This window comes from Quercus suber, unplaced genomic scaffold (genome assembly GCF_002906115.3).
Source record: "Quercus suber isolate HL8 unplaced genomic scaffold, Cork oak 2.0 scaffold_111, whole genome shotgun sequence".
Lineage (NCBI taxonomy): Eukaryota > Viridiplantae > Streptophyta > Magnoliopsida > Fagales > Fagaceae > Quercus > Quercus suber.
The window spans coordinates 852,101-867,193 of record NW_027069576.1 but is presented as its reverse complement, the minus strand read 5'-3'; the positions used below and the strand labels follow the sequence as shown (position 1 = coordinate 867,193).

The 15,093-nt window shown below is 36.2% G+C and overlaps 2 protein-coding genes across 2 annotated transcripts; both read right to left on the bottom strand.

The window, feature by feature from the left end:
* Nucleotides 1–1,202: 1,202 nt before the first annotated feature.
* LOC112012120 (uncharacterized) lies at nucleotides 1,203–3,938 on the bottom strand. Its single transcript, XM_024044499.2, has 3 exons — nucleotides 3,574–3,938; nucleotides 3,252–3,294; nucleotides 1,203–1,619 (listed from the first exon to the last, which is right to left on the bottom strand). Exons 1-3 carry the CDS (start codon nucleotides 3,850–3,852, stop codon nucleotides 1,468–1,470), a joined length of 474 nt encoding a protein of 157 aa, XP_023900267.1. The 5' UTR covers nucleotides 3,853–3,938; the 3' UTR covers nucleotides 1,203–1,467.
* An 830-nt stretch (nucleotides 3,939–4,768) lies between these two features.
* On the bottom strand, nucleotides 4,769–7,181 carry LOC112012119 (tubulin beta-2 chain). The gene is made up of 3 exons (XM_024044497.2): nucleotides 6,676–7,181; nucleotides 6,247–6,516; nucleotides 4,769–5,655 (listed from the first exon to the last, which is right to left on the bottom strand). The coding sequence occupies exons 1-3, from the start codon at nucleotides 7,067–7,069 to the stop codon at nucleotides 4,979–4,981; spliced, it is 1,341 nt and encodes a 446-aa protein (XP_023900265.1). The 5' UTR covers nucleotides 7,070–7,181; the 3' UTR covers nucleotides 4,769–4,978.
* Nucleotides 7,182–15,093: the final 7,912 nt, after the last annotated feature.

Below are 15,093 nucleotides of genomic sequence, written 5' to 3'. Positions count from 1 at the left end.
GCATATTTTTATTTTTATTTTTTATTTTTAGGATTATCTTAGCATTTGTTGAATGTGGGAAGAAGCTAAAAGGCTGATTGGTTAAAAGGAAAAAAAAAATGGTGCATTTTGCTTTCATTTTCAATTTTTAGTAGGATCTACTACTAAAAAACTAGTTTGACTTTACTATTTGTACTCAGTTTTCATTTTCAATATCCAAAAAGTGAGTTTGAATACAAAAAATAAATATACCTTTTGACTGTTTTCATTTTCACTAAAAATGTATGCAATAGCATTTTTGTAAAAATACTCAAAATTTGTGTTGAATTTTTAATTGAAAGTGAAAAGTGAAAAATAAAATAAAATAAAGAAGAAGAAGAAGAAGGTAAACAAGAAAATTGTGCCAAACATAAAATGAGTACAAGATTTGAGAAAAAGAAAATGAATATCGAAAAATAAAAAGTGAAAATGAATCACACCCACGAACCAAACAGAGATATCTCAAGCAAGCACCATCATGTTCCTTAACTGAGATGTATCTGCCATATTAAATTCAGAGATGGTCATCATTCAACATTAGCACCCTCCATTAAGTAAAGACTGATTCCTCCCTTTAAAATCAAAAGGGTTCTTCGTGTATGTTCTTTACAATCTTAAACCATTTCAATTAGACTTATATGACCAAACATCAAATGGCAGCGGCGCTAGTCCAATAGCGGGTTTTATATCTTATTCAATAAAACTGCATAGCACTTTAACATCAATATACAATATCTGTTCATTTCAAAGCCAATTTGCTACTTATGAAGAGGAGTGCTACATCCACAACAATTTCACAACAAAAATTAGGTGGCAATTTGTCACTGGTTTTCATCTGGACACAAAAACATACATCACTTTTTTACTTATTACTAACAGATTGCTACTTGTGTCTCTAGCATTTCTCATTTATGAAACAGAGACATCAACACAAGGCACAAGCAATTTAGTATGCTAACAAGACACATCTTCAGAGGAAAGGAGGACAGAAATGAAAGAAATTCCCAGCATAGAGCCTCATCACTCTTTAACGATGACTAACCCAACAGGCCAACACTCTCTGAATCACCCATGCACAAACATAATTTTTTGAAAGTCCCTTGCACAAACAAAATGCCCAACCAGATTTAGTGGATTAACATGTTAGAAGAGACGACTAAGCAATACTTCAGAAACAAGAAAAATTTTAGAAAACTAAATCCATCTAGCTCAAGCTTTTCACTTATAACAAACATATTTCTGTTTGCATTGCCAAAAGTCTGGCTTTCCATGCACAGGGATGTTACAAAAAGCATCAAATACATCTAGAAATAACTGACTTGGAAACAAATGACATCCAAAGATAACTATGCCGATGGAGAAGAACTTGAAATAACTGGGCATCAACCAAACAAGGATATCAGAGTATGAGTGGTTAGGCAAGCAACACCTATTACTAATTGATATGCATCAAGACACTTGAGCCTCCGTTTTTGGGACAGTTTCTGGAGATTTAGTCAAGTTGGGAGCACTTTCTGTTGATTTTGTTAAGTTTGGAATGTACCTCCAACAACGCTTGTGAACTCCACTTATTTTCTTTGGTGCATCTGCCGCAGCCATGCCTGCATCAAATTATTGAATCAACTAAACCTTTGACCTTGGAATAGACAAAGCTAAACAAGTACCAATCAGCATGAAATAGATGCAGAAAGTGCCATTTGGCCAACCATCATGTAAGAGCATCAGTCTTGCTACCGGAAGAAAAAATCACAAGCCAGATCAAATTATCATGACCTTTTTTTTTTTGATAAATCAAATTATCCCGACCTTATTCTTGATGCCAATGATTTAGGTCACCTCTTTTTCCTGAACAAATTAGCATACATCTTATTTTAATATCATGTAAAACTCGATTTCATAGTGCATATATCACTGAATTAAAGCCCTTCTTTTTTTCCCCTTTATTGGACCATTAACATGAGACAAACTAAGCTAAGAATTGTTTACTGACCTTCCAGGCTACCATATTTCAAATGCACTCATGGTAAACAATTCTATCAGACATCAAAATATTCCCCAAGTGTATATACAAAGCATTGAGGCCACCATAACTTATGATGAATCAACTATCAACCAAAAGAATTTATATATAATGATGAAATATATATGTTTTCACATTGTGATTACTAACAAGAATAATGCCTAGTATCACAACAAAACCCACAACTTGCCCACATAGCGAGTTGAGTAGTAGAGTTGGAGACCCACACGGACCCACTACTCACAACTCGCCACGTGGGCAGGTTGTCGGTGTGGGTTTCCAAAAAGATTGTGAAAAGGCCAAATAAATTGATATTTATTAATCAGAAAAGTTAAAAATAAAACATTAGACATCACAATTGCAGTGGCAAGCCCAGATTATCATCTCATCAACCAATGACTATTAAATATTTAAACAACAGTTGACAATATTTATAGAGAACACAAGTTTGTGTCAAAATGTTTCATATGCAGGGCACTCTTGGAACACTAACAAACAACAAGAAAAAGAAAATCAAAATGAAGAGATGGTGGGACCTACAAAAGTCACAACTACTATTACACTTCATCACTTATATGTAAACTTCTTTCTTTGTAACATTTAAGTGGCGGTGGGGGATTCAAACCCTAGGATTGTCACCGTTGATAACATTAGGAAATGAAATTTAGGAAAAATTTCCACAGTGCAGCATACTGTTTGAATGCTAAAATGCAGCTGGTACACAGAAACAACTGGTAAAAGATTACAATCTTCTTGAATCACAAAATTTCAGAATTTAACATATTAGTAAGCACAACTGTGACTTAGAACTCAATTGAGAATTTATTACAGAATCCTTTGCCATTTTCTCTGCAACCCAATTTCTCAGGGCAGAGACTTATGTGTATATCAAGGTCCGCAAAACATCAAAAGATTTAAACAGCTACAGAAAGTCCTACTAAACCCAATACAAAAACTTAAACAAGACAAACAGTTCCCTCACATAAGTGACATTCCTTTTATATTCTTTACAGGGTGCAACAACAGCAAAAGTAGCAGCCAGGACAATAACACTAAGCAATGAAACCACTAAATTCCCTTATTCAACAAGAAAAAAAAAATCTCTAGCTAGTTAAAGTAACAAAAACAGCAGCAAGTGCAGTGACACCAAATCTAATACCAATATCAAAAACCAAATGCGGAAAATTTAAGAGCAGAATAACCAAACACTCACCTTCCTTATGAACAATTCCCCACGCCTTGCCATGCTTACCATCCTGCAACAACCACATAAACCCTAAACCCTTAAACCCATGAGTTGCCAAAAAAAAAATTTTGGACTTAAACCCTTTGTTAGGCAGTCGAGAAATTGTAGAAAAAGAATATAAATTTTTTTTTAACATTATATATAAATTTTTTCTAATACAACTATTCAATTTCGATGAACTGAGTTTCGCATTGTTACAAACAACAAATCAGAGACTTTCCATTTCATTTCTCACAATTATTTTTCTCAAAAGCCAAACAAAACAGAAATGGAAAACAGAGAGAGAGACCTTGTAGAGATTGATCTTGGTGATCTGGTAAGAGACGCCAGTCCAGTGAGTCTTGGCCATGTGGTATCCGAGTCCCCAGTTGGGCAAAAACTGAGCCACCTCGAACAGGTTCTTCTTCTTTTTTCGTTTGGGTTTTTTGGAGGCCGAGGAAGAAGATGAAGCAGTAGTAGTAGGGTTATTCGCTGAAGCAGTACTGAAGCTTCTGAGGAAGTTGAAAGAGAGCTTCAAGAGGCTTTGGCTTCGATCGCTCGCAGCTCTGTTTGCCAGAGCGGTCGCCATTTTTGGGTTTCGCTTTGTTTTCTCCCTCTCTCAGTATCTGATAGAGCGACTGCGAAGTGAAAAAGAGTTTGAGGTTTTTCCTTATTTTGAAATAACCTCGTCATTTTAAGATATTTATATATGGGGCCCTAACTTGAGTTTTTTCGCCCTTTTTATACAGTCAAGTGTCAACTGAAAAGAAAAAAAATTAGGTTTTTACTATTCTTTTCTTTTTTTGATAGTGATTTTTTGAAATCAAACATTTTTCTAGCAAGACAAAAAGATTTTTTTTCAAGCAAGACAAAAAGATGTTTATCAAACATTTTCGTTTTCAAGAAAAGCAAAAAGAGTTCTTTTTTTTTTTTTTTTATATAGAAAAATAAAAAAATAAATATTTCCCCTTTTCTTTTGTAATTTCTGGTTCTTCAGCCAGGATATCTTTCCCTTTTTTTCCCTTTTATATTGTTAAAAATTTTCTTTGGGCATTTTGAAGGAGGAGCCCCCATTAAAAAACTTCTGGCTCTTTCATCCTCGTTTTGCATTAAAAAAACTTTGCACTTCAGCTTCGATGGTGGTTAAATTAGGGAGAGCTACACAAGAAACCAATGTACAAGAAAAAACGAATGTAATCATTCCCTTTTATTCATTCAACACAACAATTGCAAATACTTCAGAACTGAAATCATTCCAGAGCTGATGATGATACACACACAACGTCACAACCCCCTTTGATAATTTGAATCTCATTCTTCCCCTTGAATGTAAAATGATTTTTTTTTTTTTTTGGCAGTGTAAGTTTCACATCCTACAAACTAGGGAACGAGGATGAAAGTGTGAAACATATTCACAACATCAAATTACACAGTTCACACCCTCACAAGCTAGAGGGCATTAGGTATAGTGATAATTGAGCACAATAGATCTTAGACACACAGAATTTAATAATAGCAAATTTTACTACTAGAAGTCTAATTAAAAAAGTTATGCTACAAAACCAGATGATATAGCAGAATATAGTTTAATTTGTCTTTCAGTCAAATACTACATAACCAGCAACTGGAAGTTGAGGTTAAAAAAGACTTTGCCACTATATAGCATATTAAGATAGCAAGTTCCCCAATAACCCATCATCAGGCAATAATCCAGATCATTCTTGTTCATACTCTTCCTCCTCATCTTCATACTCTCCTTCCTCATCAGCTGTTGCATCTTGATACTGCTGATACTCTGCAACCAGATCATTCATGTTGCTCTCTGCCTCGGTAAACTCCATCTCATCCATGCCTTCCCCAGTATACCAATGCAAGAAAGCCTTCCTCCTAAACATGGCTGTGAATTGCTCGCTCACCCTTCGGAACATCTCCTGGATTGATGTTGAATTCCCAATGAAGGTTGAGGCCATCTTGAGACCAGTTGGTGGAATATCACAAACTGTTGATTTCACATTGTTGGGAATCCACTCAACAAAGTAGGAAGAGTTCTTGTTCTGCACATTCAACATCTGTTCATCAACCTCTTTGGTGCTCATCTTACCACGGAACATAGCCGATGCTGTCAGATAACGGCCATGTCGTGGGTCAGCTGCACACATCATGTTCTTTGAATCCCACATTTGTTGAGTGAGCTCAGGAACTGTCAGTGAACGGTACTGCTGAGAGCCTCGTGATGTTAGAGGTGCAAATCCCACCATGAAAAAGTGAAGACGAGGAAATGGAATGAGATTCACAGCAAGTTTCCGAAGATCAGAGTTGAGCTGGCCTGGGAACCTAAGGCAGCAGGTGACTCCAGACATGGTTGCAGATATTAGATGATTCAAATCACCAACTGTTAGAACAAAAATAAAAGGGAATCAGTTTCAATAGAAAAACATCGATGAAAAAGAAAATAATTCAAAGACTCTAGAAGCAAAAGCATTTTGGTATCTAATTAAAATAATAATAATAAATCTTTAAAGTTACAAACTTGGTCTGCTTGGTATTTAATAAAAAAATATATATTTATCTTTAAAGTTACAAACTTTTCCCCCCAAATCATTCAAACTGATTTAGCAGAGGAACTTTTAAAATCACCCAAGACATAGATAACCATTAACTTTGAAATGGAAAGGGAAAAGTGATAGCCAAGATTAGATATGTCCATCACTTTCCCCCTTCATTTCAAGTCAAAGTAAGCATCATTTTCATCACTAATGACTAATCCTGAAATTACTACAACTACTCAACTCATATGAAATTCTTATGACAACAAACCATATATTCATGGTCTAGGACCATGTAGTCCTTCCCATTCAAAATCAAATATAATCATTTTGCAGCAACAATAGCACATTCTTACAAAGCATTAAGCATCACAGATATACTAACAAAACATTTGTACATCAATAGAAGAGAAAAAGGACAGTGAGAAGAAACATACAACTGGGAGTAGTGAGTTTGAGTGTTCTGAAGCAAATGTCATAAAGGGCCTCATTGTCAAGAACCATGCACTCATCAGCATTTTCCACCAGTTGATGAACAGACAAAGTGGCATTGTAAGGCTCCACAACCGTATCCGACACCTTAGGAGATGGGAACACCGAAAAAGTCATCATCATCCGATCTGGGTACTCCTCCCTAATCTTCGAAATCAAAAGCGTCCCCATTCCAGATCCAGTTCCACCACCCAATGAGTGACACACCTGAAACCCTAAACCCCCAAAAAAAACAAACACACATTATTACCAAAAAAAAAAAAATTCAAGAAACTACAAAATATATGAAAATTAATAACCCTAATTTGAAACAGACCCATTTCAAATTTTCTTATCAAACAGTATAAACATAAAATTACATGACAATTTTATACCTTGTAGGCAGTCACAATTTTCGGCCTCTTTTCGAACAACATCGAGAACCGAATCGATCAACTCGGCACCTTCAGTGTAATGCCCTTTAGCCCAGTTGTTTCCGGCACCGGACTGGCCGAAAACGAAGTTGTCCGGCCTGAAAATCTGGCCGTAAGGACCGGACCTCAAGCTGTCCATGGTCCCGGGCTCCAAGTCCATCAGAACAGCACGAGGCACAAATCGCCCACAACTCGCTTCATTGTAGTACACGTTAACCCTCTCGAGTTGAAGTTCCGAGTCACCGCAGTAGCGGCCAGTGGAATCGATGCCGTGCTCGGCGCAAACCACTTCCCAGAACTTGGCACCGATTTGGTTCCCACATTGACCTCCTTGGATGTGAAGAATTTCCCTCATTTTCGGAAGAGCAGAGAGCGAATTTGAAAATTAGGGTTTGAAAAGTTTTGAACTTTTGGTGAGAGAGAGAAAAGGAAAATGTGGGGCAGAGAATAGAGAGAATGGGAAAGAAAGGTTTATAATTATATATAAAGAGGGAAGTGAGAGATATAACGGCTCTTTTTTTTTAATAATTTTGAACGAACGGGAGTGAGAGAATCAACGCTCAGATGGCTGACACGTCACAGATTTAACGGATTGAAAAAAATACTAGGAAGTAGGAACCCTAACGGTTAATTTCGAAATGGTAGAGAATTTGAAATTCAAAATTGCAGATACAGCTGGACACCACTAACTGCTGATGTAAAAAGTAAATTGCAACGGCGACGTATTAGGAGGATATACGGGGATACAGATTCCCAAGGAAGAAGTACATAGATATTCGAGCAAATAAGTGGGCCACGAAAGAGTACCACCTGATATTTACGATCCGCTAAATTATAAAACGGTAATAAACAAATTTGTGTAATTAACCAAGGAAAATAATTTGTAGTAAAAAAAAAATATATATATACATATACATATGTATATATTGGGTGTGTTTGGATTGAACTTATTGGGTCCGTTTGGATTAAACTCATTGTTACTGAAACTGAAAACTGAAAACTGAAAATAGAAAATACTGTAGCAAAATAATTTTAATTTTTAAATGTGTAAATAGTACCGTGGACCCATTTTTAATATTTTTTAGTGCGTGAACAGTGCTAAATAGTGCATAAACAGTATTTTTTGTCTCCTGTACAGTAAAATCATGTGATTTTACTGTTCAATTGCCGGAGGAAAAAAAAAAAAAAAAAAAAAAGAGGGAAAACGCAAAACGTGGACTTTAGGGAAATATATTGGCTTTCTAATCAAACACTCCTCAAGTGCCCAAGATTTTGAAGCTGTGACTGAACGTCATAATCAATTAGCGGGTTGGAAAACTCACTTGCTATCTTTTGCTGGCAGATTAGTCCTTACCCAAGCAACCATCTTTGCCATTCTGAACTACTCTATGCAATGTGTTGTCCTCCCTTGCAAGGTGATCCAATGTGTAGACAGACTATGCAGAAATTTTATATGGGGCTCTACAGACAACAAGAAGAAAATCCACCTAATTTGTTGGAAGAAAATCACAAAACCTAAGCAGGATGGAGGCCATGGTCTCCAAGCAGCCAAGGAAAAAAAAATTGTCTTACTAACAAAGCTTAACTGGCGATTTTATCAAGAAAGTGAGTCTCTGTGGGCTCGTGTGCTTACTATAAGTATGCTAGTCATAATAGGCATTCTCTAGCAAAGCCAAGAACATGGTCTCCCACTTGGACAGGCCTCAGGAAGGGTGAAGCTGTATTCAAAAAGGGTAGTAAATAGATAGCAGGCAAGGGCAGTTTCTTATCTCTCTAGTATGACAAATGGATAAGTGAAGGGTCTCTCAGAAGCTTGCTAGCTGGTCCCTTTCTCAAAGGGAAGAGAGCTTACTCTTTAGGGATGTTGCTCAAAATAATGGCTAGAATTTTGAGGGTTTGTCCTTTGTTTTCCCTATGACCTTGCTTTAGAAAATCCAAGCAACTCCTACTCCCTTGGTTGCATCTGGTGTGGATATAATTTCTTGGTCCTCATCCCCTAGTGGAGATTTCGATCTCAAAGAATCATACAACCTGGCATGTTTGGAAAATGATCCTCCTCAACATTATTTCTTTATGATTAGCTGGATTTGGAAATCTTTTACCCTTCCTTAGATCAAATGTTTCCTCTAGCAGTGTCTCCATAGTAGTATCCCAGTTAGATCGATACTTGCTGCGAGGGGTTTGAACATCGTCCCATCCTACCCTCTGTGTAATGGGCCATCCTAATCAATTATGCATATTCTGCGGGACTATCCAATGGCTCGATTATTTTGGAACTCCTTTCCCCCTCCTATTCAATCTAATCCTTTTTATAATGCTAGCCTGATAGATTGGCTTCAATTAAACTGCAAATTGCAGCACCCTTCAAACTCTGGTATTCCTTGAGGAATCATATTTCCTTTTGGAGTGTGGAGCCTTTGGTTACATTGCAATAGAGTAATTTTGAAGGATGAACAACCCTCCCAAATAAACCTCTCATATCTGAAACCATGGTCAAAGCTTCAGAATTTGCTTGCCTCGGCCTTAATGAAAAGATGAGGTGTGCTTTAACTACCATTCAAGTTAGGTGGAACCCCCTGGGATAGTTGGTTTAAGTTAAATTCGGACGAATCTTCCTTAAGGAATTCAGGTTGTGCTGGTGGGGGGAGGGGGGGGGGGTATCATAAGAAATTCTCATGGGGATTGGGTGTATATGGATATGCTAGAGTTATTGGATTCATAGCCAGCATGGCGGCAGAATTGTGGCCCTTGCGAGATGTTATCAAGATGTGCATTAATCTAAACCTGGCTGCTGTGGAGATTAAGCTAGATGTGAACCTTGTGGTTGATTTTCTTTAGAAGGACGCTGGAAGCTTCAATGGTACTGGGGTGATAATGGTTGACTGCGAAGAATACCTTAAAAAATTCCTAGAGTTAGAGTCCAACATTGTTTTAGGGAAGCCAACAAGTGTGCTGATGCACTTGTTAGAAGAGGTGCCCTCCTCCCCTAGGATTTTGTTATTTTTTCTATTCCTCCAACAGATGTCTCCCTTTTGCTTAGTCTAGACACTGCTGGGATTATGTATGAGTGTGTTTGCTCAAATATCTATGTTTATGTTTCTTCGTTAATGAAATCCTCTGGTTTACCAAAAAGAAAAGAAAAGAATTTGAGCATTACCCATCGGAAAAAAGAAAGAAAAAGAATTTGAGTATTACATTGACAAAATTAAAGTTTGGGGTTTAAGAAGCTGTTTGGTTTCAATAGTTTCCATCATCCATTACTCATTTTTGGTGGGTCCTAGGCTTAAGATGTGTGTTTAACCATATTTTCATTTTCAATTCTCATCACTCAAAGCTCTAACTAAATTGGGTGATGAGTGAAATGAAAACAAAGTTTATGTTGTCACTCTTTTTATTTTTTTTTAAGAAGATAATACAAAAGAATGATAAAAATAAAATATATCAAAGTTAGATCCTGTTCATGGATTAACAAAAATGTGCAAAAATTCTATTTGCCCCTACCCTTCTATGGGTCTACAAAAGAATCTGTGCTTGAAAACAATGGTGGGGTTTGGATTCCGCGTTTGCGTTTCAGCAAACGCGTTTTCCTCTTTTTTTTTTTTTTTTTTGGCCCATTGTTTGACTTTGGGGGACAAAAAATCTGTGCATGAACAATGCGTGCACTGTGCACTGTANTCTCAAAGAATCATACAACCTGGCATGTTTGGAAAATGATCCTCCTCAACATTATTTCTTTATGATTAGCTGGATTTGGAAATCTTTTACCCTTCCTTAGATCAAATGTTTCCTCTAGCAGTGTCTCCATAGTAGTATCCCAGTTAGATCGATACTTGCTGCGAGGGGTTTGAACATCGTCCCATCCTACCCTCTGTGTAATGGGCCATCCTAATCAATTATGCATATTCTGCGGGACTATCCAATGGCTCGATTATTTTGGAACTCCTTTCCCCCTCCTATTCAATCTAATCCTTTTTATAATGCTAGCCTGATAGATTGGCTTCAATTAAACTGCAAATTGAGCACCCTTCAAACTCTGGTATTCCTTGAGGAATCATATTTCCTTTTGGAGTGTGGAGCCTTTGGTTACATTGCAATAGAGTAATTTTGAAGGATGAACAACCCTCCCAAATAAACCTCTCATATCTGAAACCATGGTCAAAGCTTCAGAATTTGCTTGCCTCGGCCTTAATGAAAAGATGAGGTGTGCTTTAACTACCATTCAAGTTAGGTGGAACCCCCTGGGAATAGTTGGTTTAAGTTAAATTCGGACGAATCTTCCTTAAGGAATTCAGGTTGTGCTGGTGGGGGGGAGGGGGGGGGGGTATCATAAGAAATTCTCATGGGGATTGGGTGTATATGGATATGCTAGAGTTATTGGATTCATAGCCAGCATGGCGGCAGAATTGTGGCCCTTGCGAGATGTTATCAAGATGTGCATTAATCTAAACCTGGCTGCTGTGGAGATTAAGCTAGATGTGAACCTTGTGGTTGATTTTCTTTAGAAGGACGCTGGAAGCTTCAATGGTACTGGGGTGATAATGGTTGACTGCGAAGAATACCTTAAAAAATTCCTAGAGTTAGAGTCCAACATTGTTTTAGGGAAGGCAACAAGTGTGCTGATGCACTTGTTAGAAGAGGTGCCCTCCTCCCCTAGGATTTTGTTATTTTTTCTATTCCTCCAACAGATGTCTCCCTTTTGCTTAGTCTAGACACTGCTGGGATTATGTATGAGTGTGTTTGCTCAAATATCTATGTTTATGTTTCTTCGTTAATGAAATCCTCTGGTTTACCAAAAAGAAAAGAAAAGAATTTGAGCATTACCCATCGGAAAAAAGAAAGAAAAAGAATTTGAGTATTACATTGACAAAATTAAAGTTTGGGGTTTAAGAAGCTGTTTGGTTTCAATAGTTTCCATCATCCATTACTCATTTTTGGTGGGTCCTAGGCTTAAGATGTGTGTTTAACCATATTTTCATTTTCAATTCTCATCACTCAAAGCTCTAACTAAATTGGGTGATGAGTGAAATGAAAACAAAGTTTATGTTGTCACTCTTTTTATTTTTTTTAAGAAGATAATACAAAAGAATGATAAAAATAAAATATATCAAAGTTAGATCCTGTTCATGGATTAACAAAAATGTGCAAAAATTCTATTTGCCCCTACCCTTCTATGGGTCTACAAAAGAATCTGTGCTTGAAAACAATGGTGGGGTTTGGATTCCGCGTTTGCGTTTCAGCAAACGCGTTTTCCTCTTTTTTTTTTTTTTTTTGGCCCATTGTTTGACTTTGGGGGACAAAAAATCTGTGCATGAACAATGCGTGCACTGTTCATGTAATAAAAAATATTAAAAATGGGTCCTAGGTACTATTTACACATTTAAAAATTATTTTGCTACAGTATTTTCAGTTTTCAATTTCAGCAACAATGAGGGCGTTTGGACTCAGCTGAAAGCTGGGGGTAGATCGAAACTCCAAGATATTGTAGAGCTCCTCTCTAGTTTCTTAGGGAATATTAGGGGAGAAGAAGACACGAAACTTTCCAACACTCACCTTTTGACTCAATATATAGCATAAAGTATCAAGTGCATCTCTAACAACTCTACAATTCTTTTCGTTAGCCATGGCAAATAACCCAAGGTCATCTACAAAGAAAAGATGGGAAAAAGCAATACCACATCTTGAAGCCCTAACTGGATCCCACAAATTGGCTTCATATTTCTCTAATATAAGGGCCTTTAAAACTTCCATACATAAGATGAAAATGTAGGGGGAGTGAGGCTCCCCTTGCCTTATAACCACAAATGGTTGAAAGGAGTCAAGGCCACCCCCATTAAAAAGCACAAATATGGAGGTGGAAGAGACACAGCTCATAATCAGAGACATTATTTGCTTCGAGAATTTGAAAAGGAGAAGAGTGTCTCTAATGAAACTCTATTTTAGCCAGTCGTAAGCTTTCTCCAAATCTATTTTAATGGCCGCAACCCCATCTTTACCTTTCTTCTTTGACATGGAGTGGATTAATTCCTTTACAATAATGGCATTGTTGACTCCCTTTCTCCCAAGAACAAAAGCTATTTGGAGGGGGGAGACAAGGCTAGCCAGAGGAGAATAAAGGCGAGCCACAATGATTTTGGTCACTATTTTAAAAACTGAATTGCAGAGGCCAATAGGGTGATAATTGCTCAGTGTCTCTGGGTTTTACTCATTCTTATGCAACCGCACAAATAGTGTTATCTTTTCTAAGAATAAGTAAATTTAAAACAACCAAATGTTTAAATTTAAGTAGGGAACCTAATATATTATGTCTAAGTTTTATCCCAGAGCAATAATACAGCAACTTCTAATCAAACTTTCTATTTTCATTGATGACCTTTACACTAAAAAAATACTTAGTTTTGTTGTAGGTGTTTGTCTTCTTCAAAACATTAGAGAAAAAGACTCTAGAGAAAATATTTATGGGTCCGTTTGGTAATAATTGTGTGTTTGGTATAATTTTTTTTTTTTTAAAAGTCTTTTTTAAGTGATAATTCATTGAGTTATACAATAAAAGTATTATTGTTTTATTTAAGGAGAGAGAAAACTCTCTCTTACTACTACTGCTTTCTCTTTAGTCTTCACAGACTCTCTTCTATTCCTTCTCTCTTTTATTTCCCTTTGTTTCTCTCAAAACCCATAGCTCCTTCTTCCTCCTCCGTGGTTTTTATCTCTTGGTGATAAATGGATTTGATAGAAAGCTAATTTTAAATAGAATTGAGAGAAGCGATAATAGATCTAGGTACAAATGAATCTAAAGAATTTAAAAAGAGTTGAGTTGTTGATAAATAAAGGAGTACGAACGAATTTGAAGAATTTAAGAGTAATTGTGAGATAAGTCCAAATAAAAGAGTTGTTGAGAGAGAGAGACGATGAGACTCTTTGTGTGAGATTACATAGAAGAGGAAGGCGTGAAATAGGTGAAAGCGTGAGAGAGGGGAGTTTCAATTATGTTTGGTCTTGTCAAGTGGGTCCTACAATTTTCAACTTATTTACAATAATGCCACTTAACACTTTTACTTAAAAACAAAAAACTGATGTGAATGAGTTCTCGAAGTGCACTTACACACAAATTTGCAAAAGAAATTCAAAATAGTTCACAAAATTCCAATTTACAAAACCCATAAAACAACCCAACACACCCAAATCTATAAACTGAAGAGAGAGGTTAAAAGATAAGTGCAAGAGAGAAAGAAGAAGAAGAAGACATCGTGATTGAGAGAAAGAGGGGAAAAAGAAGAAAAAAGATAAAATAAGAAAAAAGATAAAAATTTAAAAATTTAAAAAAAAAAAAGAAATAGAAGAAGAGAGCATGACAGTGTCCAAGAGAAAGAGGGAAAAAAAAAAAGAATAAAGAATATTAGTGTAAGAGAGACAAAGAGAAAAAAAAAACAAAAAACAAAAAACCACGATGGAGAGAGAAAATTCGGTTGTATGTATTATCAAATCTGTAGGTCTCAGACTTTTCTAAATATTTACAAAAATGTCATTGAACAATGTTACTTGAAAACAAAAAAACTAGTATGGATGAGTTTTTTAAATACAATGTTTAAACAAGTGACTCAATTACTCCTACGGTACCCTACCAAACATGTTTTCTTTTTTTTTTAGCCCGGCAATTTTTAATATTTAAACACTAAATATTGTTATTTGAAATCTCTTACCAAATAAGCCCTTAAACATCCTAAATTGAGAATATTTAAGAATTAAAGTGAGAGGAGACTTAAGGATGAAATTGACCTGAATTTGAAATTTGAGGGACAAAGTGGACTCAAATAATAGTCAAGGGACCAAATTGAAATTTTCCTTTTAGTCGGATGACTAAATTGGTATTTTAATAAATTTCATATTATGGCTTTTGGTGATTTTAATTGATATTTTATGATAAGGATTTAAATTAAAATAATAATAATAATAATAATAAAAGTGAGTCATTGCACCAGTTTGGTGAAGGTGCTATTCACAATCTAATTTGGTCAGAAGCTTGTCAATTAGGATGTGATGTTGCTATTAATTGTTCAAGTAATTTTAATTGTTTTCCAGCAATATCAGCCTCTGAAATATTGTATTTCAATTTCAAATTTGGGCACTTCATAATGCTTCACTCATAATTCTTATCCTCTTATAATGGTGGCCGGGCCAAGAGTTTTTGTAGCCCAACTATAGCACCTTTGGCGCTTCTAAACATCTAGGGTCCAAATAAAAATCTTGTTCTCTTACCTCCAAGCATCAAAAGAGAGTTGTCATTCTGTAGTGTCTTGTGGCACTGTCTAGTCACTAGTGTCCCTAATCCCTATGGGGAGATTCTAGGTTTGAATCCCTTTCCAATGCTTATTATATGTGAAA

What these genes read in the sequence shown, in the direction of transcription:
- LOC112012120 (XM_024044499.2), bottom strand. Translation starts at nt 3,852, where the DNA reads ATGGCGACCGCTCTGGCAAACAGAGCTGCGAGCGATCGAAGCCAAAGC. An exon ending in CCAAGATCAATCTCTACAAG is followed by an intron (nt 3,295 to 3,573) that starts GTCTCTCTCTCT and finishes TGGTTGTTGCAG; the next exon opens with GATGGTAAGCATGGCAAGGC. An exon ending in GGGAATTGTTCATAAGGAAG is followed by an intron (nt 1,620 to 3,251) that starts GTGAGTGTTTGG and finishes AATTTGATGCAG; the next exon opens with GCATGGCTGCGGCAGATGCA.
- LOC112012119 (XM_024044497.2), bottom strand. Translation starts at nt 7,069, where the DNA reads ATGAGGGAAATTCTTCACATCCAAGGAGGTCAATGTGGGAACCAAATC. An exon ending in AAATTGTGACTGCCTACAAG is followed by an intron (nt 6,517 to 6,675) that starts GTATAAAATTGT and finishes TTGGGGGTTTAG; the next exon opens with GGTTTCAGGTGTGTCACTCA. An exon ending in CAAACTCACTACTCCCAGTT is followed by an intron (nt 5,656 to 6,246) that starts GTATGTTTCTTC and finishes TTGTTCTAACAG; the next exon opens with TTGGTGATTTGAATCATCTA.